We start from the raw sequence: 21,377 nt of genomic DNA on the forward strand, positions 1-21,377 counted from the left end.
CTATTGTTTTCTGCCAAGGAAGTTGCCATTTTACCCTCTATTTGATCTTCAACTGCCATGATGCTGCACACGTGATCAGTTATGACACCATCCATTGTTTGACAGTTTGGTTGAGAGCACAAGCAAATGTGACAGTTAAATTCCTAGCACATGCCAGGATTGGAACGATTTAAAAAAAAATGAAGGGTTTAGTTCCACTTTAACCATTAGGAGACCATCCACAGTACATGTATATAAACGTGATCCTGCATTTCCGGGTAAGGGAAATGTTTACAGTTGCAGCTCTCCTCCCTGTCAGTTTGGGCACACTTCTTGGGATGGCTGAGCACAACCGTCCCGAACAGTGTGCTTACAATGAAGCACACCCCCCCGCCCCCTAGTAAAACACTCCACTCACACAGTTAACCCTTTGATTGCCTCTCATCATTAACCCCTTCCTCCCCAGTGCCATTAGTACAGTGTCAGTGCTTTTTTTTTTTTTTTTTAGCACTGATCACTGTATTGGTGTCACTGGGGATGTCAGCGACCCCAATTTAGTTCCCCCCCAGTCTCAGAATGTCCGCCGCACTTCCGCAATAAGTCGCTGATTGCCACCATAAGTCGCTGATTTTATTAGTATATATTTAAAAAAAATCCAGTATCTATACCGCCATTTGTAGATGCTATAACTTTCAAGTAAACTAATTAATTTACACATATTGGGTTTTTTTTTAGCAAAGACATGTCGCAGAATACATTTTGGCCTAAATTTATGATCAAATTTGATTTTTACTGGACATGTTTTATAGCAAAAAGTCCAAAATATTGTTTTTTCCTCAAAATTGTCGGTCTTTTTTTTTTTATAGTGCAAGAAATAAAAAAAAGCACAGGAGATCAATTACCATCGAAAGAAAGTTAAATTTGTGGGTAAAAAAAAGGGCGTAAATTTCACAGGGCGGCATGGGTGCGCAAAATCACATTTTATATATATATATATATATATATATATATATATACACATACATATATATATATATATATATATATATATATATACACACACACATATACATATACACACACATGATTCATTCTCCTGCGGTTTTCACGCCCCTCCCAGATAGCTTCAGATTGCCAGTCAGTACACCAGTAATCACATTTAACCCCTTGATTTCCAGGAACACACTCATACACAATAAACCTCCACTGCTAGTATAGTGTCTGAACGGATCAATATCTTTGATCATATCAGCACCATACCAGCGTTCACATTAGTATAGTGTCTCCAAAAATGCAGCATTAGCGGGATCAGCCCCGACACCTGCCAGCACCTGCGTTTAACCCCTACGCTTACCTCCCTCTTCTCCCCAGCAAACGCAGTGTCAGTAGGTCACTGTCACTTGATACATTGCACACAAAATCGCAGTGTTCGCAGAATCAGGCCTGATCTCTGTTAGCACTTGCCGGTAAATTTTGATGACTCTCATATGCAGCAGAGTGCCAGTACTAGTGCCGATCTACCTTTTGGTGAAATGGCAAGCACCAGTGGCCTAGTACATTGTGGTCTTTCATATACCAGCACTGCAGTATCACTTGGTGACATGGTGTGTCCCATAAGTGCAGTACAAGCTGGTGCGGTGGCATGCACCAGTATTGTCCCGCAACCACCAAGAATTCGCTCACAGGACCTTCCAGATGTGTTTGCTAATCCCGATTGGCAGCCCACAAGTTCTGCAGCACCCGTACTTCCCCCATTCACTACCCAACCCAGAATTACGGTGGAAACAGCAAATTTAACTACTCCACTTGATTTTTTGGAGCTGTTTTTCACGGAATATCTGTATGCATTGATTGTGGATCAAAGCAATTTATATGCACAACAATTTATCGCCGCCAACCCAAATTCAAACCTTGCCAGACCATTTGCATGGAAACCCAATACGGTTTCCGAATTTAAATTTTTTTTGGACCTAACCCTCAACATGGGCATTGCTAAAAAAAAAAAAAATGAATTGCGGTTGTATTGGTCCACAGACCCAATTCATCATATGCCCCTGCCATGGCCAGGCATAGATAGGAGAGTATAATGTGTTTTATGCATTTCAACGACAACACGCTCTATCGTCCTCGGGGTGACCCTGAATTTGACCGGCTCCACAAAATTCGGCCCCACGTAAATCACCTTAACCAAACATTTGCAGATGTCTATACTCCCCAGCAAAACATCTGCATTGATGAGTCCCTCATTAATTTTTCTGGCACTTTGAATTCAAACAATTTCTCCCCAGCGAGTGTGCCAGATATGGTGTCAAGATGTATAAGACCGGTGGGAGGGTAACAGGCTATACATATAAGTTTTGGACTTACGAGGGAAAAGATAGTCACGTGGAGCCCCCCGGATGCCCAGACTATATGGGGAGTAGTGGCAAGATAGTTTGGGACTTGGTGTCTTCCATTTTCCATATGGGGTACCACTTATACGTGGACAATTTTTATTCAAGCATGCCACTATTTAGATATTTGTACAATCTTGAAATTGGCACATGTGGCACCATGCGACCTAATGTGTGCCCACCATTAGAAGTGGGTGGATGCAGGGCGGTATATTATAATGGTGGGCATACCACACACTTTTTCTGGCAGAGATTTGTTCTCTTTTTTCATTCAGTCCACAGGCTGCATAACAAAACAAAAGAATATAGCATATATACCCAACAAGGACCAGCGACATACTGGTACATCACTGGATTTTGAATGGTTATACCAGGATGATGCCTACAGCTGCAGGCATCATCCTGGTATCGTTTTTCAGCTGGCGATCGGCTTTCATGTAAAAGCAATCCTAGTGGCTAATTAGCTGCAGGATTGCTTTTACAAGCAGCGGGAGATGATGCCCCCCTCCCCCGCTGCCTTCCACAGCCTTCTCGGGCAGTCCCATGCCATTGGAGGAACCGGAGAATGCAGCCGGTGTTTCTGCCAGCTGACCATAGAGCTGATTGGAGACTGGAATGGTGGCAATCATCTCTATAGTCTAAGAAGTTGGAAGCTACGAGCATTTCATCACTTCAGTTTTGCAGGATATAAACAGTAATGTAAAGATTGCGCACTCACCAGATACGCAATCTTTATGCACATTTGTGTATAATATCACTTGACCTCCGGTGTCATCAAACTGGTCTGGTCAGATCTGGTCAACATGACTTTCACTGCCTGGTACTTGGATAGATGCGGCTGCTCTGTAGATCTGGCTGGTTCTCACCAGAACTCAATATAATACCTTAAGGATATCACACTATGTGGCCCTCTCTGTTTATTTGAGTATACAGGCACAGGATAGCAGAGAAAATCAATAAATATAAAATTACTGACCCAGGTGCAAAACAAAGATGGCCACCGGGGCCCCTCGTGGCGCCGGCGGCATGGTGTCCGACCTACTGTAGCTTTCACTGACGCGTTTCGAGTGAATGCTCGTAATCATAAGGGGGGAACCTTACAGTGGTGGACGCTGGTGACACTGTTTAAATGCGGAAGATGGCGCATGCACGGTATGTCGCGCGCCATCTTCCCTGTGCTGGATGTCTGCGTGACGGGTGCCATTTTGTTGTAGCCCAACCCGGTGGCGCATGCGCAAATGCTCTATTATCAGGTTCACGGAGACAGACAGCAATAGCAATGCTATGAAAACCAGGGAAATTCCGAGCAGTTAATCGGCCATGTAAATCCACTATGTATAATCATAGATGGATAATGTTACTATGGCCAGAATTAGATATGGACATTAATAATTAAGTGCAGAATAATGTTATATAACCCATATTTGCCATAATATCGATTGCAACAATTGCAATATGTATATAAATAGATACGATGTATGGATACATAATTATTATTCAAATAAGAGTAAAAATGAGAATAAAAATATAAAAATACACCTGGTGGTCATGCGCATGCAGATCGAATAGCATGTAAATGGGTACAAAGAAAATATATGAAATCTGCCAAACATACGTAAGCATAATAAAAATGACAATGAATACTTTTAAATATGGATAATACACCTAAAAATAATGAATATGGTAGAAACCAGGAATTAAAAATAGGTAAGTATACAATACCAATGTATATAAAAATATTCATGGTTAATGAGATAAAATGATAGAGTAAATACAAAATATCACATCCACCTATAAATCATTAGTGCATGCAAATATTAAAATATTCAATATTAAAATCGCCTAGATGTGTCTTCAGACATAATTATCGATTATAAAAAACTTCGCCATGATATCAAAAGGATAAAAACGTGTAATATCAGATAAAACATGCACTAAGATCAATAATGAGAAAATATCTGGATAATCAGAGTTAGCTATTGTCAATAAAGCTATTAATATCCAGTTCTATATTGAGCCTCTTCGGGCGTATACAGTCCATCTGGAAAATCCATTTCGTTCCATTTGTGAGACTGCTCTTTTTTTATTTGTGCCTCTCTAGTGGGCTTGTACTATATCAATTCCTGCAAACTGCAAGGAGGATGGATCCCTTTTTAATATTGCTAACGTGTTCATGAAGCCTGTCCCTGAGTCTCCTGGTGGTGCGCCCAATGTACTGTTTTTTGCAAGGACATTGCAAAAGATAAACAACATTTTTGCTATAACATGATATGAAGTTATTAATTTTAAATGTCTTGCCAGTACTGGTGGATATGAATTTATCAACTCTCGTTTTCCTTTTACCATTACAGGTGCATATAATACACCTGTTGCACGGGAAAAAACCAATAGTATTATCTAAAAAGGAAATGTTCTTAGGTGGATTGATAATGTTTGGGGCTATTAAATTTCGCAGAGATTGAGCTCTTCTATAAGTAATCTCAGGTTTATCGGGAAGGATTTTAGTTAGCACTGGATCGGCTTTCAGGATTTCCCAATTCTGATTAATGATCCTAGAAATGGTCTTATATTGTCTGGAGAAAGTAGTAACAAAGGGACAGATTTTTTTGTGGTTTTTGTGAATTATTGTCAACAAGCAAGGATTCTCTATCCATATTTCCTATCTCATGCATAGTGTGGGTGAGACATGACTCATATCCATTTTCTAAAAATCTATTTTTTAATATAGATGCTTGTATTTGTATATCTATTCAAGCGCTCACTTACTCTGCTTTTAGGATATAAACAGTGCCATTTGTAAATTGGGAAACCATCTGATCACACCGATCTTGGTTTGATTAGATAATAATGTAAGGGCAGACCCCAGATTTCTCAAAAAAGAATATATGACAAAGCCCATTGAAGTTATAGGGGATATTTGCATTACCTGTGATAGCATTAAAAATGATAAAAAAAATGAAAGTGTAAAAAATCAAAATAACTTAAAAAAAAAGCACCCTCGCCCCCCCGCGCGCGCACACCTCTGTGCGCGAGCATTGACCCTGTTCCGATAAGTAAACAGCGGTTGCACCACGCATGTGAGGTATTGTCGTGAATTCCAGATAAAGGGCAGTAATTGTAGAACTAGACCTCCTCTGTAAATCTAAAATGGTAGCTTGTAAAGGCTTTTAAAGCTTTGCCTATGGATATTAAAAATGTATGCAATTTGTTGCCATTGCAAGGGGCAAGCGCAGTTTCAAAGCATGTCATGTTTCGTATCTATTTACGCGGCATACTATCATCTTTTATATTTTACCAAAGAATTGGCCAATATATTGTGTTTTTATGTATTAAAACTAAAAAAAGTGTATTTTTAAAAAAAAATTGCGGTTGAAAAATCACTGGGCGAATACTATGTGACATAAAAAATTGCAGCACCCATCATTTTATTCACTAGGGTGTCTGCTTTTAAAAAATATATAATGTTTGGGGGGGGTTTAAATTAATTTCCTAGCAAAAAAAATACAGATTTTATTCATGTGGACAAAGTGTCAGAAAAAGCTTGATCTTCAGGTGGTTAGAAGAGTGAGTGATATGTGGCATACACTTCTAATAATGGGCATAAAATGCCAACACCCCCCAAAACGACCCCTTTTTGGAAAGTAGACACCCCAAACTATTTGCTGAGAGGCATGTTGAATCAATAGAAGAATTTATTTTTTTACAAGTTTTTGGAAAATGACAAGGTTTTTTTTTTTGTTTTACACATAATTTTCATTTAAATGATTTATTGCTCACACATGCCATTGGTATATGTGGAATTACTCCCCAAAATACATTCTACTACTTCTCCCGAGTATGGGGGTACCACATGTGAGAGACTTTTTGGCAGTCTAGCAAAGTACCGGACCCCAAAATCCAATAAGCACCTTCTGGCTTTTAACCACTTCAAGTCTGGACACTTTTACCTCCTTCCTGTCCAGGCCTATTTTCAGCTTTCAGTGCTCTCACACTTTGAATGACAATTGCGCGGTCATGCAACACTGTACCCGTATTAATTTTTTAGCATTTTTTGAGACAGATAAAACTTTATTTTGATGGTATTTACTGTATTCACCACTGGGATTTTTTTTTTTTTTTGCTATATAAATGAAAAAATCCAAAAATTTTGAAAAAAAGTGATTTTCTTATAAAATTTTGCAAACAATCTTTCTTCATAAATCTTGGCCAAAATTTATTCAGTTATCTTATATTATTATTTTTTTTTGGGGGGGGGGTTTACATACTGTCACCCTAGCAGTACAGTGTCACCATAGTGACACTGTACTACTTGTGGGGGGTTATGAAGATTTTTTTTTTTTTTTACACCGATTGCTTTTACACCCATAAAGGCTGTAAAAGCAATCATTTCTCCTTCTCTCTGGCTGCATTCTTGCAGCCATTGAGAAATACTGTGTGAGTTGTGGTTGGTCACAGCTTGTCACATGGTACAAGGCTGTTGTGAATAGACTTGTACCATGTGACCTCTGTGATCATTCACAGATTTCACACATAGTAAGCAATGATGTCAGGAAGTGACATCTTGCTTTCTACTCTTCATGTGATCACTGATTGGCCAATCAGTGATCACATGATCGGGACCTCACACAGAGGTCCTGTACAACGATCGGTGTTCCACTGTGTCCAGAGGACACAGCGGGCACCGGATCGCGGTGCTGCGAGCTCCCAGGGAGCCCGCAGAAGCAGGGGGCAGAGAGGCCATTTATAAACTGCCACCCGCCCCTGCACTGCTCCCGTCCGGCCGTTTATATATATGGGCTGGACAGGAAGTGGTTAAAGGGGAATTATTTCCTCATTACACTTCATGACTACCTATTTTCGGGGGGCCCTGAACTGCCAGGATAGCACCAAACCCCCCAAATGACCCCTTTTTGGAAAGTAGACACCCCAAGGAATTTGCTAAGAAGCACGGTGAGTATTTTACAGATCTCGCAACAAGTTTTTGGAAAAGTTTTTGGAAAATTAAGAAAAAAAAACAAAAACATGTTTTTTACTTTTTTTTATATTTCAAAATCTTGTGAGAAAAAAAATGAGATCTGCAAAATACTCACCATGCCTCTTTTTAAATTCCTTAGGGTGTCTACTTTTCAGAAAGGGGTCAATTGGGGGTTGGTGCTATCCTGGCATTTCAGGGCCTCCGAAACTGATAGGTAGTGAGGAAGTGAAATGAGGAAGTTAAGCACCTTCAAGCTTTCAAAGTGGTCATTGGATTTTAGGTTCCTGTATGTGGCTAGGCTCCCAAAAAGTCTCACACGTGGTATTCCCATACTCGGTAGAAGTAGCACAATGTATTCCACATACACCCATGGCTTGTGTGAGAAATATATAATTTAAATGACAACTTTGTGTAAAAAAAAAAAAAAAATGTTTGTCATTTTCCAGAAACTTGTGGGAAAAAAAAATCCCCCAAGCAGATAGCTTAGGGCAGTGTTTTTCAACCTTTTTTGTGCAAAGGCACACTTTTTTCATGAAAAAAATCACGAGGCACACCACCATTAGAAAATGTTAAAAAAAATTACCTCTGTGCCTATATTGACTATATATAAAGTAATTCTCTTGAATAGTAATCAAACACAAAGAAATTATTTTATAATTATTTCATCCCCCCATATAGTATTTCATCCCTCATACAGTAATTCATCCCTCATATAGTAATTCATCCCCCATATAGTATTTCATCCCCCCATATAGTATTTCATCCCTCATATAGTAATTCATCCCCCCATATAGTATTTCATCCCCCCATATAGTATTTCATCCCCCCATATAGTATTTCATCCCTCATATAGTAATTCATCCCTGATATAGTAATTCATCCCCCATATAGTATTTCATCCCCCCATATAGTATTTCATCCCTCATAAAGTAATTCATCCCTCATATAGTATTTCATCCCCCACAGTACTATTCCCCCCCCCCCCCTTCTAGTAAGCCAAGTCCCCCGTGTCAATTCACTTACCTTTTGCGTTCCTCTCGCTGTCTTCCCGCGCCGTTCGGGTCTTCAGGGCGGACTGTGAGAGGAGCCTAGCTCCCCTCCCCTCACGTTCGGCACGCTGCCCCGCCTACACACATCCTGACAGCCACATCCGCAAGCCGGATTAAAAGGTCCGCGCGGACTTTTGGGGCTGCCAACCGAGAGGAGGCAGGGGAGCGGCCGACCGAGAGGAGGGAGGGGAGCAGGCGCCCGGCACACAGAAGAGCCGCATTAGACTGGGTAAAGAGCCGCATGTGGCTCGCGAGCCGCGGCTTGCCGACCACTGAATCATTAGATTCTAATGATTGGTCTATTTGTGAGCCGAAGCCACATGTTACAGATGAAATTGGAATTTTTCCCACGGCACACCAGACAATATCTCACGGCACACTAGTGTGCCGCGGCACAGTGGTTGAAAAACGCTGGCTTAGGGTATCTACTTTCCAAAAAGGGGTCATTTGGGGGTGTTTGTACTATCCTGGTATTTTAGCACCTCAGAAAGTAAAAGCTGTTTAAATTCCATTATCTATACCATAGTTTGTAGATGCTATAACTTTCACACAATGCAATTAATATACACTTATTGGGATTTTTTTTACCAAAAACGTAACAGAATACATTTTGGCCTAAATTTATGATGAAGTTTGAGTTTTTGGGATTTTTTTTATGACAGAAGTGAGAAAATATTGTTTTTTGTTTTGTTTTTTTTTTTTAATTTTTTTGTTTATAGTGCCAAAAATAAAAAGCACACAGGTGATCAAATACCACCAAAAGAAAGCTCTATTTGTGTGAAAAAAAGGACTTAAATTTCATTTATGTACTGTATTGCATGACTGCGCAATTGTCAGTTAAACTTGTGCAGCGCTGTATACTAAAAAATGGCGTAAATTGCGGTATCTATACCATAGTTTGTAGACACTACAACTTTCACACAAAGCAATCAATATACACTTATTTTTTTACCAAAAACATGTATACATTTTGGCCTAAATTTATAACTAACTTTGAGTTTACTGTATATTTTTTATAGTCAAAAGTGAAAGATATTGTTTTTCTTCAAAATTTTTTGGTCTTTTGTTGTTTATAGTGTGAAAAAAAAGCACACAGGTGATCAAATACCACCGAAAGAAAACTCTATTTGTGTGAAAAAAAGACTTGCATTTTGTTTGGGTACAGCATTGCATGACCGCGCAATTATCAGTTGAATTAGTGCAGTGCACTAGAGTAGCAAAAAGTCAGCCTGGACATTAAGGGGGGTAAATCCTCTGGAGGGCAAGTGGTTCAAGTTCTCAGTTGGGCCTGTGTTGATGGAATTTGGTGCACTTCCAACACATTTTTGGAATGCACAAACCACATAAATCAGGTTGAACGGAAGTCAGCAGCAACTCAATACAATGTAGGATTTAGAAGCCATGAGCACAAGCCTAAAGTCCCACAATGACAGGAGCTCCTCATGCAAGGAGCACTGAAGTTGAATATCTTGACTTACACTATATGAAAACTTAAAAACAGTAATGCAAGATGGGAAAAAAACAGGTCTGGAGCTATGCAATTCGACATTGAGCACTTTCACGCAGATTAACCACTTGCCGACCGCGCATAGCCGAATGACGGCTTCACCGCGGCCGGCCAGTTCTGAGTGGACGTCATATGACGTCCTCCCAGAACGCGCTCTCCTGCGCGCCCCAGGGGGCGCGCACCCGGCGATCTCCGTGATCGCTGTGTCCTACGGACACAGCTGATCACGAGATGTGGTGAAAGGCCGATCCCACCGGCCTTTTACCACGTGATCAGCGGTGTCCAATGACACGCTGATCACAGGAAAATGCAAGTGCCGGTTCTCGGCTGCACTTTCCTCACGCTGTCAGATCGTGAGGAAAGTACTGCCGAGAACCGGCAGTTGTCAGAGCGGGGATCGGCACCGATCATCAGGGCACTGATGATCAGTGCCCTGATGATCGGTGCCCAGCAGTGACCCCCGCAAGTTCCGATCAGCTGTGCGCCCACTAGCCCCGCCCACCCATTCCCAGCAGTGCCCCCACCTGTGCCCAGCAGTGCCCCCACCTGTGCCACTCTGCAGTGCCACCTACCTGTGCCCAGCAGTGCCACCTACATGTGCCCAGCAGTGCCACCCACATGTGCCCACCCACCTGTGCCCACCAGCGCCACCCACCTGTGCCCACCAGTGCCACCCACCTGTGCCCACCCACCAGTGCCACCAGTCAGTGCCCAGGGGTTGTGCCAGTCAGTGCCGCCAGTCAGTGCCCAGAAGTGATGCCAGTCAGTGCCGTCTATCAGTACCCATCATCAGTGTCACCTATCAGTGCCGCCTATCAGTGCTGCATATCAGTGCCGCCTATCCGTGACCCCTAATTAGTGCTGTCTATCAGTGCCGCCTATCCGTGCCACCTCATTAGTACTGCCTATCAGTGCCCTTTAGTGCTGCCTATCAGTGCCCATCAGTGCCGCCTATCAGTGCCCATCAGTGCCGCCTCATCAACGCAAATCAGTGAAGGAGAAAAAATACCTGTTTGAAAAATTTTATAAAAGAAACAAATAAACTTTTTTTTTTTTTTCAAATTTTTTGCACTTTTTTTAATTTATAGCGCAAAAAGTAAAGCGCCCAGTGGCGATTAAATACCACCAAAAGAAAGCTCTATTTGTGAGAAAAAAATGATCAAAATTTCATATGGGTACAATGTTGCATGACCGCGCAATTGTCAATCAAAGTGCGGCAGCGCTGAAAGCTGAAAATTGGCCTGGTAAGGAAGGGGGTATAAGTGCCTGGTAGGCAAGTGGTTAAAACGGGTTTCTCGGGAAACAGCCTTATGAAGTTTGAAAGCAACTGTTTCTAACAGGAAACGAAATACATACACTAATGAAGAGGCGGAAACCACACTCAGAACATGACTTAAAAAAAACAAAGGCGAAAGCGGTATCCACAGAACGCACGAGGCTATTACTTGTATTAAAACAACTGAACAATACCAAGTTACTTTGTCTCCTAAAAAGTTGAATTCAACTCACCAAGATGTAATTTGCACCAACTCACATTACATCCGTCACGGAAACCCAAAACCTTCAAGAACAGCCCACATCTGACATAAAAATAAAAGATTTGCAGGAATTACACAGGCACCGTATTACGTAGGCAATTAATCAAAAATAAAGTTGTACATACTAAAATTATACGTGGAAAGTTTTCCTACATTACTAAGTATTCAACATGTCAATAATGTGCAAACTGTCACTACCCACGTTAGTCAAATGGTACATTCCAGATAGATGTTTCCAGAAACTGCCGTAAAGCAAACGCTGATTGCGCATGCGCAGTATAGAAGCCGGTAAGGTCATTTCAGCGTGGCCGTTAGTGCTCGTGCCTCCATTTGGGTTTGCGTGCATTCGTTATTATCATGTCTGCCTTGGGTACGTTGGCATTTGATGAATATGGACGTCCTTTTATTATAATCAAAGACCAAGAGCGCAAATCGCGTTTGTCCGGGTTGGAGGCTCTTAAGGTAAGAACATTTTTGAGCTGAAAGAGAGGAGTGGAAAGCGGCGATAATGCTTCTGAGAACACATTTACGGTCTCTTTGCTGTAACCTGGTTAGTAGAGCTAGCTCGCGAAACAACGTGGTACTGGCACATGGTTTGCCAACGGTTACCGACCTTTACTAACGTGCTGGGGTGTGTGGCACGTTTGAAATGTGACACTCCATTTTAAAAATGTACCACTTTAACATACAGTGCAAAACCAGCCTTTTGTTAGAATCCGCACTTTATTCCTCTCTAACCACTTTAATATCGGACGTTTTCACCCCTTTCCTGCTCAGGCCAGCATTCAATGATGTTGCACTTTGACAATTGAGTGGCCATGTGATACTGTACCCACATTGTTTTTTTCACACAAATAGAGCTTTCTTTTGGTGGGATTTAATCACCACAGTTTTTTGTGCTAAGTAAATGAAAAAATACCTGTTTTTTGTAATAAATTTTAAGCAAGAGTATACTACTACATTGGTGAAACTGACCTGTAGGGATGTTAAAGTTCACATACAGTGTATATGTGTATATGTATATACACACTATATATATATATATATATATATATATATATATATATATATATATATATATATATATATATACTGAAGGAAATAAGTATTTGACCCCCTGCTGATTTTGAATGTTTGCCCACTCACAAAGAAACGATCAGTCTAAAAATCAAATGGTTGGTGTATTGTAACACAGAGAATAGCAACAAAAAATTCTAAAGAAATGCATGTCTAACAAATTATGCACAGATTTGCATGTTCATGAGGGAAATAAGTATTTGAACCCCCTTCACAAAACATGACTTGGTACTTGTTGGCAATCACAGAGGTCAGATGTGTCCTGTAGTTGGCCCCCAGGTTTGCACACATCTCAAGAAGGATTTTGGCCCACTCCTCTTGGCAAATCCTCTCCAAGTCATTAAGGCTTGGTGGCTGACATTTGGGAACTTGAACTTTCAGCTCCCTCCACAGATTTTAATTTGGATTAAGGTCTGGACACAGGCTAGGCCACTCCAGGACCTTAATGTGCTTCTTCTTGAGCCACTCCTTTTGTTGCCTTGGCTATGTGTTTTGGGTCTTTGTCATGCTGGAACACCCATCCACGACCCATTTTCAATGCCCTGGCTGAGGGAAGAAGGTTCTCACCCAAGATTTGATGGTACATTGCCCCGTCCATCGTCCCTTTGATGCGGTGCAGTTGTCCTGTCTCCTTAGCAGAAAAACACCCCCAAAGCAGAATGTTTACACCACCATGTTTGACAGTTGGGATGGTGTTCTTGGGGTCATAGGCAGCATTCCTCCTCCTCAAAACACGGCAAGTTGAGTTGTTGAGCTCGATTTTGGTCTCACCTGACCACAACACTTTCAACCAGTCATCCTTTGCATCATTCAGATGTTCAATGGCAAACTTCAGACGGGCGTGGACATGTGCTTTCTTGAGCAGAGGGACCTTGCAGGCACTAAAGGATTTCAATCCTTGTTGGCGTAGTGTGTTACCAATTGTTTTCTTGGTGACTGGTCCCAGCTGCCTGGAGATCATTGACAAGATCTTCACGTGTAGTTCTGGGATGATTCCTCACTGTTGTCATGATCGTTGACACTCCACGAGGTCAGATCTTGCATGGTGCACCAGGCCTAGGGAGACTGACAGTTGTGTTTCTTCCATTTGCGAATGATTGCACCAACTGTTGTCACTTTCTCACCAAGCTGCTTGGCGATAGTTTGGTAGCCCAGTCCAGCCTTGTGTAGGTCTATAATCTTGTCCCTGACATCCTTGAACAGCTCTTTGGTCTTTGCCATGATGGAGAGTTTGGAATCTGATTGTTTGATTGCTCCTGTGGACAGGTGTCTTTTATACAGGTAACAAAATTAATTAGCAGCACTCCCTTTAAGAGACTGCTTCTAATCTCAGCTTGTTACCTGTATGAAAGACACCCGATAGCCAGAAATCCTGATGAATGATAGGGGATCAAATACTTATTTCCCTCATGGAACATGCAGATCAGTGTATAATTTGTTAGACATGCATTTCTTTTGAATTTTTTTGTTGCTCTTCTGTCTGTGTTACAATACACCTACCATTTGATTTTTAGACTGATCATTTCTTTGTGAGTGAGCAAACATTCAAAATCAGCAGGTGATCAAATACTTATTCCCTTCACTGTGTGTGTGTGTGTATATATGTGTATATATAATATGCATCTTTCTCCTACCTCCGCTCCTAACTCAAAAACGCATTGACTCCTGTTACATTCAGAATAAATGGTGTATTTATATTTGTGTATATGTTGACCAGTTCTCACCTCTAGCTGCTCTCGTTTTTATGACTGTAGTCTGTTTCCTGAGAAACATCCCCCACTAATCATGTGATCCTTATCAGCTTCTAATTTGGGTGGAGTTGAATGCTCATTTGAGCATCTCCCTATAAATTTAGATCAGCTCATGGGGTGCTGCTTCAGATTGAGTGCTGCTTTGAAAGAGTATGATGCAGTTAAACACAGCAGTTGAACTTAAGCAGCAGAAAGACACAACAACAAGAAGCTCTACTGCATGCTGGGCAGACTGCAAGCAATCACCCTGGGAAACCTCTCTCACATACCTGAGTCCCACTCCGTGTACCTTTTATATAATACGCCCCCTCTTCTCCTTATCTTATTACTATCCTCTGTTCCCAAATCTCATTTCTTTACCCCTCTGCTCCACCCCAAAACTTGTACATCTCCCCCTCATTGCTATCATCTCCCTACTATTGCTCTCTTCACCTCCCCAAAATGCCTCTTCCACTCCTCCTCATTTTCCTCTCCTCCGTTCCCAAAATTCATTCACTATATCCCTCTGCTCCTTCCAAACAATTGTATATTGTGTCCTCACTGCTTCCTTCACCCCTCTACGGCACCCACCACCTCCTCCTATTACTCCACTCTCCCACTGACCCGAACACCTCCACTAGTAGTTTCTCACGCTCCTGCACATCCCGCTCCCATGCCACCTTTCTCACCCTTCTCCTCCTAGCTGTGGGGGACATCTTCCCGAATCCTGGCCCTCCACCACCTCCCTCACCCGCACAACACCTTCTTGCCTCCACGTCCTGCCGCAGCTTAGTATCTGTCCCCCTGCTCCCTAAAATCTCTCCCTTCGTTTTCATGTGCACTCCTGAACGCCCGATCGGTGTGCAACAAGCTTACCGCCATCCACGACCTCTTTGTTTCCCTCTCCCTCAACCTCCTAGCGATCATGGAAACCTGGATCCAGCCCACTGACTCTACCTCCCCTGCTGCACTCTCCTACGGAGGTCTCACCTGGACCCACTCACCCAGACCTGACGGTCGTAAAGGTGGTGGGGTTGGTCTGCTCCTGTCACCGCAGAGCACCTCCGAGTCCTCCCAAACCCCCCCTCCCTATCCTCCTCCTTCGAAGCCCACTGCGTCCGACTATTCTCCCCAACCCCCCTGAAGATTGCTGTGATATACCGGCCTCCTGGATCCATACCCTGCTTCCTGGATGACTTTTCCTCCTGGCTACCCTTCTTCCTCTCCTCTGAGCTACCCATCATCATCCTTGGGGATTTCAACATCCCTGTCAACCTCGACAACCCGGACACATCCCATATCCTCCACTTAACCTCCTCCTTTTGCACTTGCACAGTGCATACAATCCACCACCCACTCTGACGGTAATATCCTTGATCTTGTCTTCTCCAACCGCTGCGCTCCCCACAACCTCACTAACACCCCCTTCCCTCTCTCTGACCACAACCTGATTACCTTCTCTATCTCCTCGTCCTCCAACGCCTACCCCTCCAAATGTCACACTACTACCAGCTGTAACCTCTGCAACATTAACCCTGCCCCCCTCCACTCTGCAGCTGATCAACTCCACGACAGCATCCTCCCCCTGTCCTGCCCCGACTTGGCCATGACTGCCTACAACAACGCGCTGTCAACAGCCCTTGACTCACTAGCGCCTTTAACCACACGCAACATCAGACCCCGACCGCTCCAGCCCTGGCAGACTGATCACACCAAAACCCTCAAACGACAGTCGTGCCCTGGAGCGACTATGACGCAAAACAAAATCCCAACAAGCCTTCACCCGCTACAAATCTGCCTTCCGCACCTACACCTCCTCCCTCCATGCAGCCAAACAAGCCTACTTCCTGACCCTCATCAAGGCCCTCTCCTCCAATCCTCGCTGACTCTTCTCCACCCTCAACTCTCTACTCTCTCCACCTCCACCCAGCACCTCACTCACCGCCCTTGAGATTGCCAATCACTTCAAAAACAAGATTGACACAATTCGCAAGGACATTGCCGCAACTCACACGCCCTCTCAACCCGTCCCCTCTCACACAGCTACCCCCTCATCCCTCCTCCCCCTCGACATAACCCGCAGGGACTTTGTCGTTGCTCAAACTCCCTCCAACCCCCTTCACCCTTACTCAGCTACCCCCTCATCACCCCTCTCCCACGGCCCCACCACTGCTCTGACCTCCACTTCCACCCCACCCTACATTCCTCATACTGAAGCTCCCCCAACACTCCACACCTTTGACCTTACCACCATCGAGGAAGTCTCCAAGATCCTCGCTGATGCCTGCCTCACCACCTGCCCCCTCGACCCTATCCCCTCACAACTCCTACGACCATCCTACGCTGCCTCACCCACATCTTCAATCTCTCCCTCTCCTCAGGCACTTTCCCCTCCCCTCTGAAACATGCACACATCACCCCCATACTTAAAAAGCCATCCCTGGACCCCACTGACCCGAACAACCTCAGACCCATCTCCCTGCTGCCATTTACATCTAAACTCCTCGAGCGCCTCATCTACACCCGCCTATGCTCTCACCTCAACGACAACAACCTCCTCGATCCCCTACAGTCTGGCTTCCGTCCCCTACACTCCACCGAAACCGCCTTACTCAAACTCTCCAACGACCTTCTAACTGCCAAAGCTAATGGCCACTATTCAGTGCTCCTACTCCTTGACCTCTCTGCGGCCTTCGACACAGTCGACCACCCCCTCCTCCTCAAAAAACTACACTTCACTACACGGCTTCAACTACCACCTCTATGCCGACGACACACAAATCTATCTCTCAACCCCCCACCTCACCCCCTCGGTCTCTGCCCGAATCACACACCTACTGAGCGACATATCAGATTTAAACTGAACCTCTCCAAAACCAAGTTTCTTGTCTTCCCCCCAGCCCCCCATTGACTTCTCCATCACATCCAACAACGCCAATATCAAATCCGCCCTGCAGGCCAGAGTACTTGGTGTCATTCTGGACTCCAACCTATCCTTCCAGCCCCAAGTCCAATCTTTAACAAACTCGTGCAGACTCCACCTCCGCAACATCGCCAAAATACGTGCGTTCCTAACCCCAGAAACCACTAAACAGCTCATCCACTCCCTCATCGTATCACGACTCGACTACTGCAACTCCCTCCTCACTGGCCTGCCTCACAGCTGGCTATCCCCGCTTCAGTCGATCCTGAATACGGCTGCCAGACTCATTCACCTTTCCAACCGCTCCGTTTCCGCCACTCCCCTCTGCCAATCCCTCCACTGGCTTCCGATTGCGCAACGGATCAAATTCAAAATCCTAACATTGACGTACAAAGCCGTTCACCATACTGCACCGAACTACATCACTGACCTAATATCCAAGTACCGCCCAGCACGCACACTCCGCTCCTCACAAGACCTCCTCTCTAGTTCCCTGGTCTCCTCTTCCCATGCCCGCCTCCAGGACTTTTCCAGGGTGTCACCCATCCTTGGGAACTCCCTGCCCCAACCCATCAGATTATCACCTACTCTCCTCTCTTTTAGGCGCACCCTGAAAACCCATCTCTTCCGGGAAGCCTACCCTACCCCCTGCTAACTTGACCGACCTCCTCCACTCCTCCTACCACTCCATCCCCCAAAGCCATCTCCTCCTGTACCACTATCCCCTCCCTCCTAGATTGTAAGCTCCAAAGAGCAGGGCCCTCAATCCCCTCATGTTTTGCATTGTATTGGTATTGTTCTGTCACATGTTCTGTCCCCCTTTGTAATGTACAGCGCTGAGCGAACTATTGGTGCTTTATAAATACTGTATTATAATAAGTGTGTGTCTCTCGCTGTGTGTGTGTGTGTGTGTCTCTCGCTGTGTGTGTGTGTGTGTGTCTCTCGCTGTGTGTGTGTGTGTGTGTCTCTCGCTGTGTGTGTGTGTGTGTGTCTCTCGCTGTGTGTGTGTGTGTGTGTCTCTCGCTGTGTGTGTGTGTCTCTCGCTGTGTGTGTGTGTCTCTCGCTGTGTGTGTGTGTCTCTCGCTGTGTGTGTGTGTCTCTCGCTGTGTGTGTGTGTGTGTGTCTCTCGCTGTGTGTGTGTGTGTGTCTCTCGCTGTGTGTGTGTGTGTGTGTGTCTCTCGCTGTGTGTGTGTGTGTGTGTCTCTCGCTGTGTGTGTGTGTGTCTCTCGCTGTGTGTGTGTGTGTCTCTCGCTGTGTGTGTGTGTGTCTCTCGCTGTGTGTGTGTGTGTCTCTCGCTGTGTGTGTGTCTCTCGCTGTGTGTGTGTCTCTCGCTGTGTGTGTGTGTGTGTGTCTCTCGCTGTGTGTGTGTGTGTCTCTCGCTGTGTGTGTGTGTGTGTGTCTCTCGCTGTGTGTGTGTGTGTGTCTCTCGCTGTGTGTGTGTGTCTCTCGCTGTGTGTGTGTGTCTCTCGCTGTGTGTGTGTGTGTGTGTCTCTCGCTGTGTGTGTGTGTGTGTCTCTCGCTGTGTGTGTGTGTGTGTGTCTCTCGCTGTGTGTGTGTGTGTGTCTCTCGCTGTGTGTGTGTGTGTGTCTCTCGCTGTGTGTGTGTCTCTCGCTGTGTGTGTGTGTGTGTCTCTCGCTGTGTGTGTGTCTCTCGCTGTGTGTGTGTCTCTCGCTGTGTGTGTGTCTCTCGCTGTGTGTGTGTCTCTCGCTGTGTGTGTGTCTCTCGCTGTGTGTGTGTGTGTGTCTCTCGCTGTGTGTGTGTGTGTGTCTCTCGCTGTGTGTGTGTGTGTGTCTCTCGCTGTGTGTGTGTGTGTGTGTCTCTCGCTGTGTGTGTGTGTGTGTCTCTCGCTGTGTGTGTGTGTGTGTCTCTCGCTGTGTGTGTGTGTGTGTCTCTCGCTGTGTGTGTGTGTGTGTCTCTCGCTGTGTGTGTGTGTGTGTCTCTCGCTGTGTGTGTGTGTGTCTCTCGCTGTGTGTGTGTGTGTGTGTGTGTCTCTCGCTGTGTGTGTGTGTGTCTCTCGCTGTGTGTGTGTGTGTGTCTCTCGCTGTGTGTGTGTGTGTGTCTCGCTCTGTGTGTGTGTGTGTGTGTGTGTGTCTCGCTCTGTGTGTGTGTGTGTGTGTCTCGCTCTGTGTGTGTGTGTGTGTGTGTCTCGCTCTGTGTGTGTGTGTGTGTGTGTCTCGCTCTGTGTGTGTGTGTGTGTCTCGCTCTGTGTGTGTGTGTGTGTCTCGCTCTGTGTGTGTGTGTGTGTCTCGCTCTGTGTGTGTGTGTGTGTGTGTGTGTCTCGCTCTGTGTGTGTGTGTGTGTGTCTCGCTCTGTGTGTGTGTGTGTGTCTCGCTCTGTGTGTGTGTGTGTGTCTCGCTCTGTGTGTGTGTGTGTGTCTCGCTCTGTGTGTGTGTGTGTCTCGCTCTGTGTGTGTGTGTGTGTGTGTGTCTCGCTCTGTGTGTGTGTGTGTCTCGCTCTGTGTGTGTGTGTGTGTCTCGCTCTGTGTGTGTGTGTGTGTGTGTGTGTCTCGCTCTGTGTGTGTGTGTGTGTGTGTGTGTGTCTCGCTGTGTGTGTGTGTGTGTGTGTGTGTGTGTCTCGCTCTGTGTGTGTGTGTGTGTGTGTGTCTCGCTGTGTGTGTGTGTGTCTCGCTCTGTGTGTGTGTGTCTCGCTCTGTGTGTGTGTGTCTCGCTCTGTGTGTGTGTGTCTCGCTCTCTGTGTGTGTGTGTGTGTGTGTGTGTGTGTGTGTGTCTCGCTCTGTGTGTGTGTGTGTGTGTCGCTCTGTGTGTGTGTGTGTCGCTCTGTGTGTGTGTGTGTCGCTCTGTGTGTGTGTGTGTCGCTCTGTGTGTGTGTCGCTCTGTGTGTGTGTGTGTCGCTCTGTGTGTGTGTGTGTCGCTCTGTGTGTGTGTGTGTGTGTGTGTGTGTGTCGCTCTGTGTGTGTGTGTGTGTGTGTGTGTGTGTCGCTCTGTGTGTGTGTGTGTGTGTCTCGCTCTGTGTGTGTGTGTCTCGCTCTGTGTGTGTGTGTGTCTCGCTCTGTGTGTGTGTGTGTCTCGCTCTGTGTGTGTGTGTGTGTCTCGCTCTGTGTGTGTGTGTGTGTGTGTGTGTGTGTGTCTCGCTCTGTGTGTGTGTGTGTGTGTGTGTGTGTGTGTGTCTCGCTCTGTGTGTGTGTGTGTGTGTGTGTGTGTGTGTCTCGCTCTGTGTGTGTGTGTGTGTGTGTGTGTGTGTGTGTCTCGCTCTGTGTGTGTGTGTGTGTGTGTGTGTGTGTGTGTCTCGCTCTGTGTGTGTGTGTGTGTGTGTGTGTCTCGCTCTGTGTGTGTGTGTGTGTGTGTGTGTGTCTCGCTCTGTGTGTGTGTGTGTGTGTGTGTGTCTCGCTCTGTGTGTGTGTGTGTGTGTGTGTCTCGCTCTGTGTGTGTGTGTGTGTGTGTGTGTGTGTCTCGCTCTGTGTGTGTGTGTCTCGCTCTGTGTGTGTGTGTGTGTCTCGCTCTGTGTGTGTGTGTGTGTCTCGCTCTGTGTGTGTGTGTGTCTCGCTCTGTGTGTGTGTGTGTGTGTCTCGCTCTGTGTGTGTGTGTGTGTCTCGCTCTGTGTGTGTGTGTGTGTGTCTCGCTCTGTGTGTGTGTGTGTGTCTCGCTCTGTGTGTGTGTGTGTGTGTCTCGCTCTGTGTGTGTGTGTGTGTGTCTCGCTCTGTGTGTGTGTGTGTGTGTGTCTCGCTCTGTGTGTGTGTGTGTGTGTGTGTGTGTGTCTCGCTCTGTGTGTGTGTGTGTGTCTCGCTGTGTGTGTGTGTGTGTCTCGCTCTGTGTGTGTGTGTGTCTCGCTGTGTGTGTGTGTGTGTGTCTCGCTGTGTGTGTGTGTGTGTCTCGCTGTGTGTGTGTGTGTGTCTCGCTGTGTGTGTGTGTGTGTCTCGCTGTGTGTGTGTGTGTGTCTCGCTGTGTGTGTGTGTGTGTCTCGCTGTGTGTGTGTGTGTGTCTCGCTGTGTGTGTGTGTGTGTCTCGCTGTGTGTGTGTGTGTGTCTCGCTGTGTGTGTGTGTGTGTCTCGCTGTGTGTGTGTGTGTGTGTCTCGCTGTGTGTGTGTGTCTCGCTGTGTGTGTGTGTGTGTGTCTCGCTGTGTGTGTGTGTGTGTGTCTCGCTGTGTGTGTGTGTGTGTCTCGTTGTGTGTGTGTGTGTGTGTGTGTGTGTCTCGCTGTGTGTGTGTGTGTGTCTCGCTCTGTGTGTGTGTGTGTGTGTGTGTGTGTC

General features: G+C 45.3%; 2 protein-coding genes across 9 annotated transcripts in view; one reads left to right on the forward strand and one right to left on the reverse strand.

Moving 5' to 3' along the window:
* Window positions 1-11,684, reverse strand: part of ATPSCKMT (ATP synthase c subunit lysine N-methyltransferase) — a 311,720-nt gene extending 300,036 nt beyond the window's left edge. For 2 of the 8 annotated variants that reach the window (XM_089681058.1, XM_089681056.1), the window contains exons 1-2: window positions 11,567-11,658; window positions 11,413-11,483 (exon numbers count right to left, since the gene is read on the reverse strand). The gene's annotated coding sequence lies outside the window, so the exon portion shown is untranslated. Of the gene's footprint in view, window positions 1-11,412; window positions 11,484-11,566 lie in introns of all 8 variants that reach the window. The other 6 variants (XM_089681055.1, XM_089681051.1, XM_089681052.1 and 3 more) reach the window with 5 other exon arrangements.
* Window positions 11,685-11,708: 24 nt separating this feature from the next.
* Window positions 11,709-21,377, forward strand: part of CCT5 (chaperonin containing TCP1 subunit 5) — a 192,954-nt gene continuing 183,285 nt past the window's right edge. Inside the window, exon 1 of the mRNA XM_089681042.1 lies at window positions 11,709-11,903. Within this exon, the coding sequence (XP_089537168.1) occupies window positions 11,799-11,903 (105 nt within the window). The 5' untranslated portion in view covers window positions 11,709-11,798. The remainder of the gene's footprint in view (window positions 11,904-21,377) is intronic.

This window comes from Staurois parvus, unplaced genomic scaffold (genome assembly GCF_062004578.1).
Source record: "Staurois parvus isolate SC_StPar_1 unplaced genomic scaffold, SC_StPar_1.0 ptg000257l, whole genome shotgun sequence".
Classification (NCBI taxonomy): Eukaryota; Metazoa; Chordata; class Amphibia; order Anura; family Ranidae; genus Staurois; species Staurois parvus.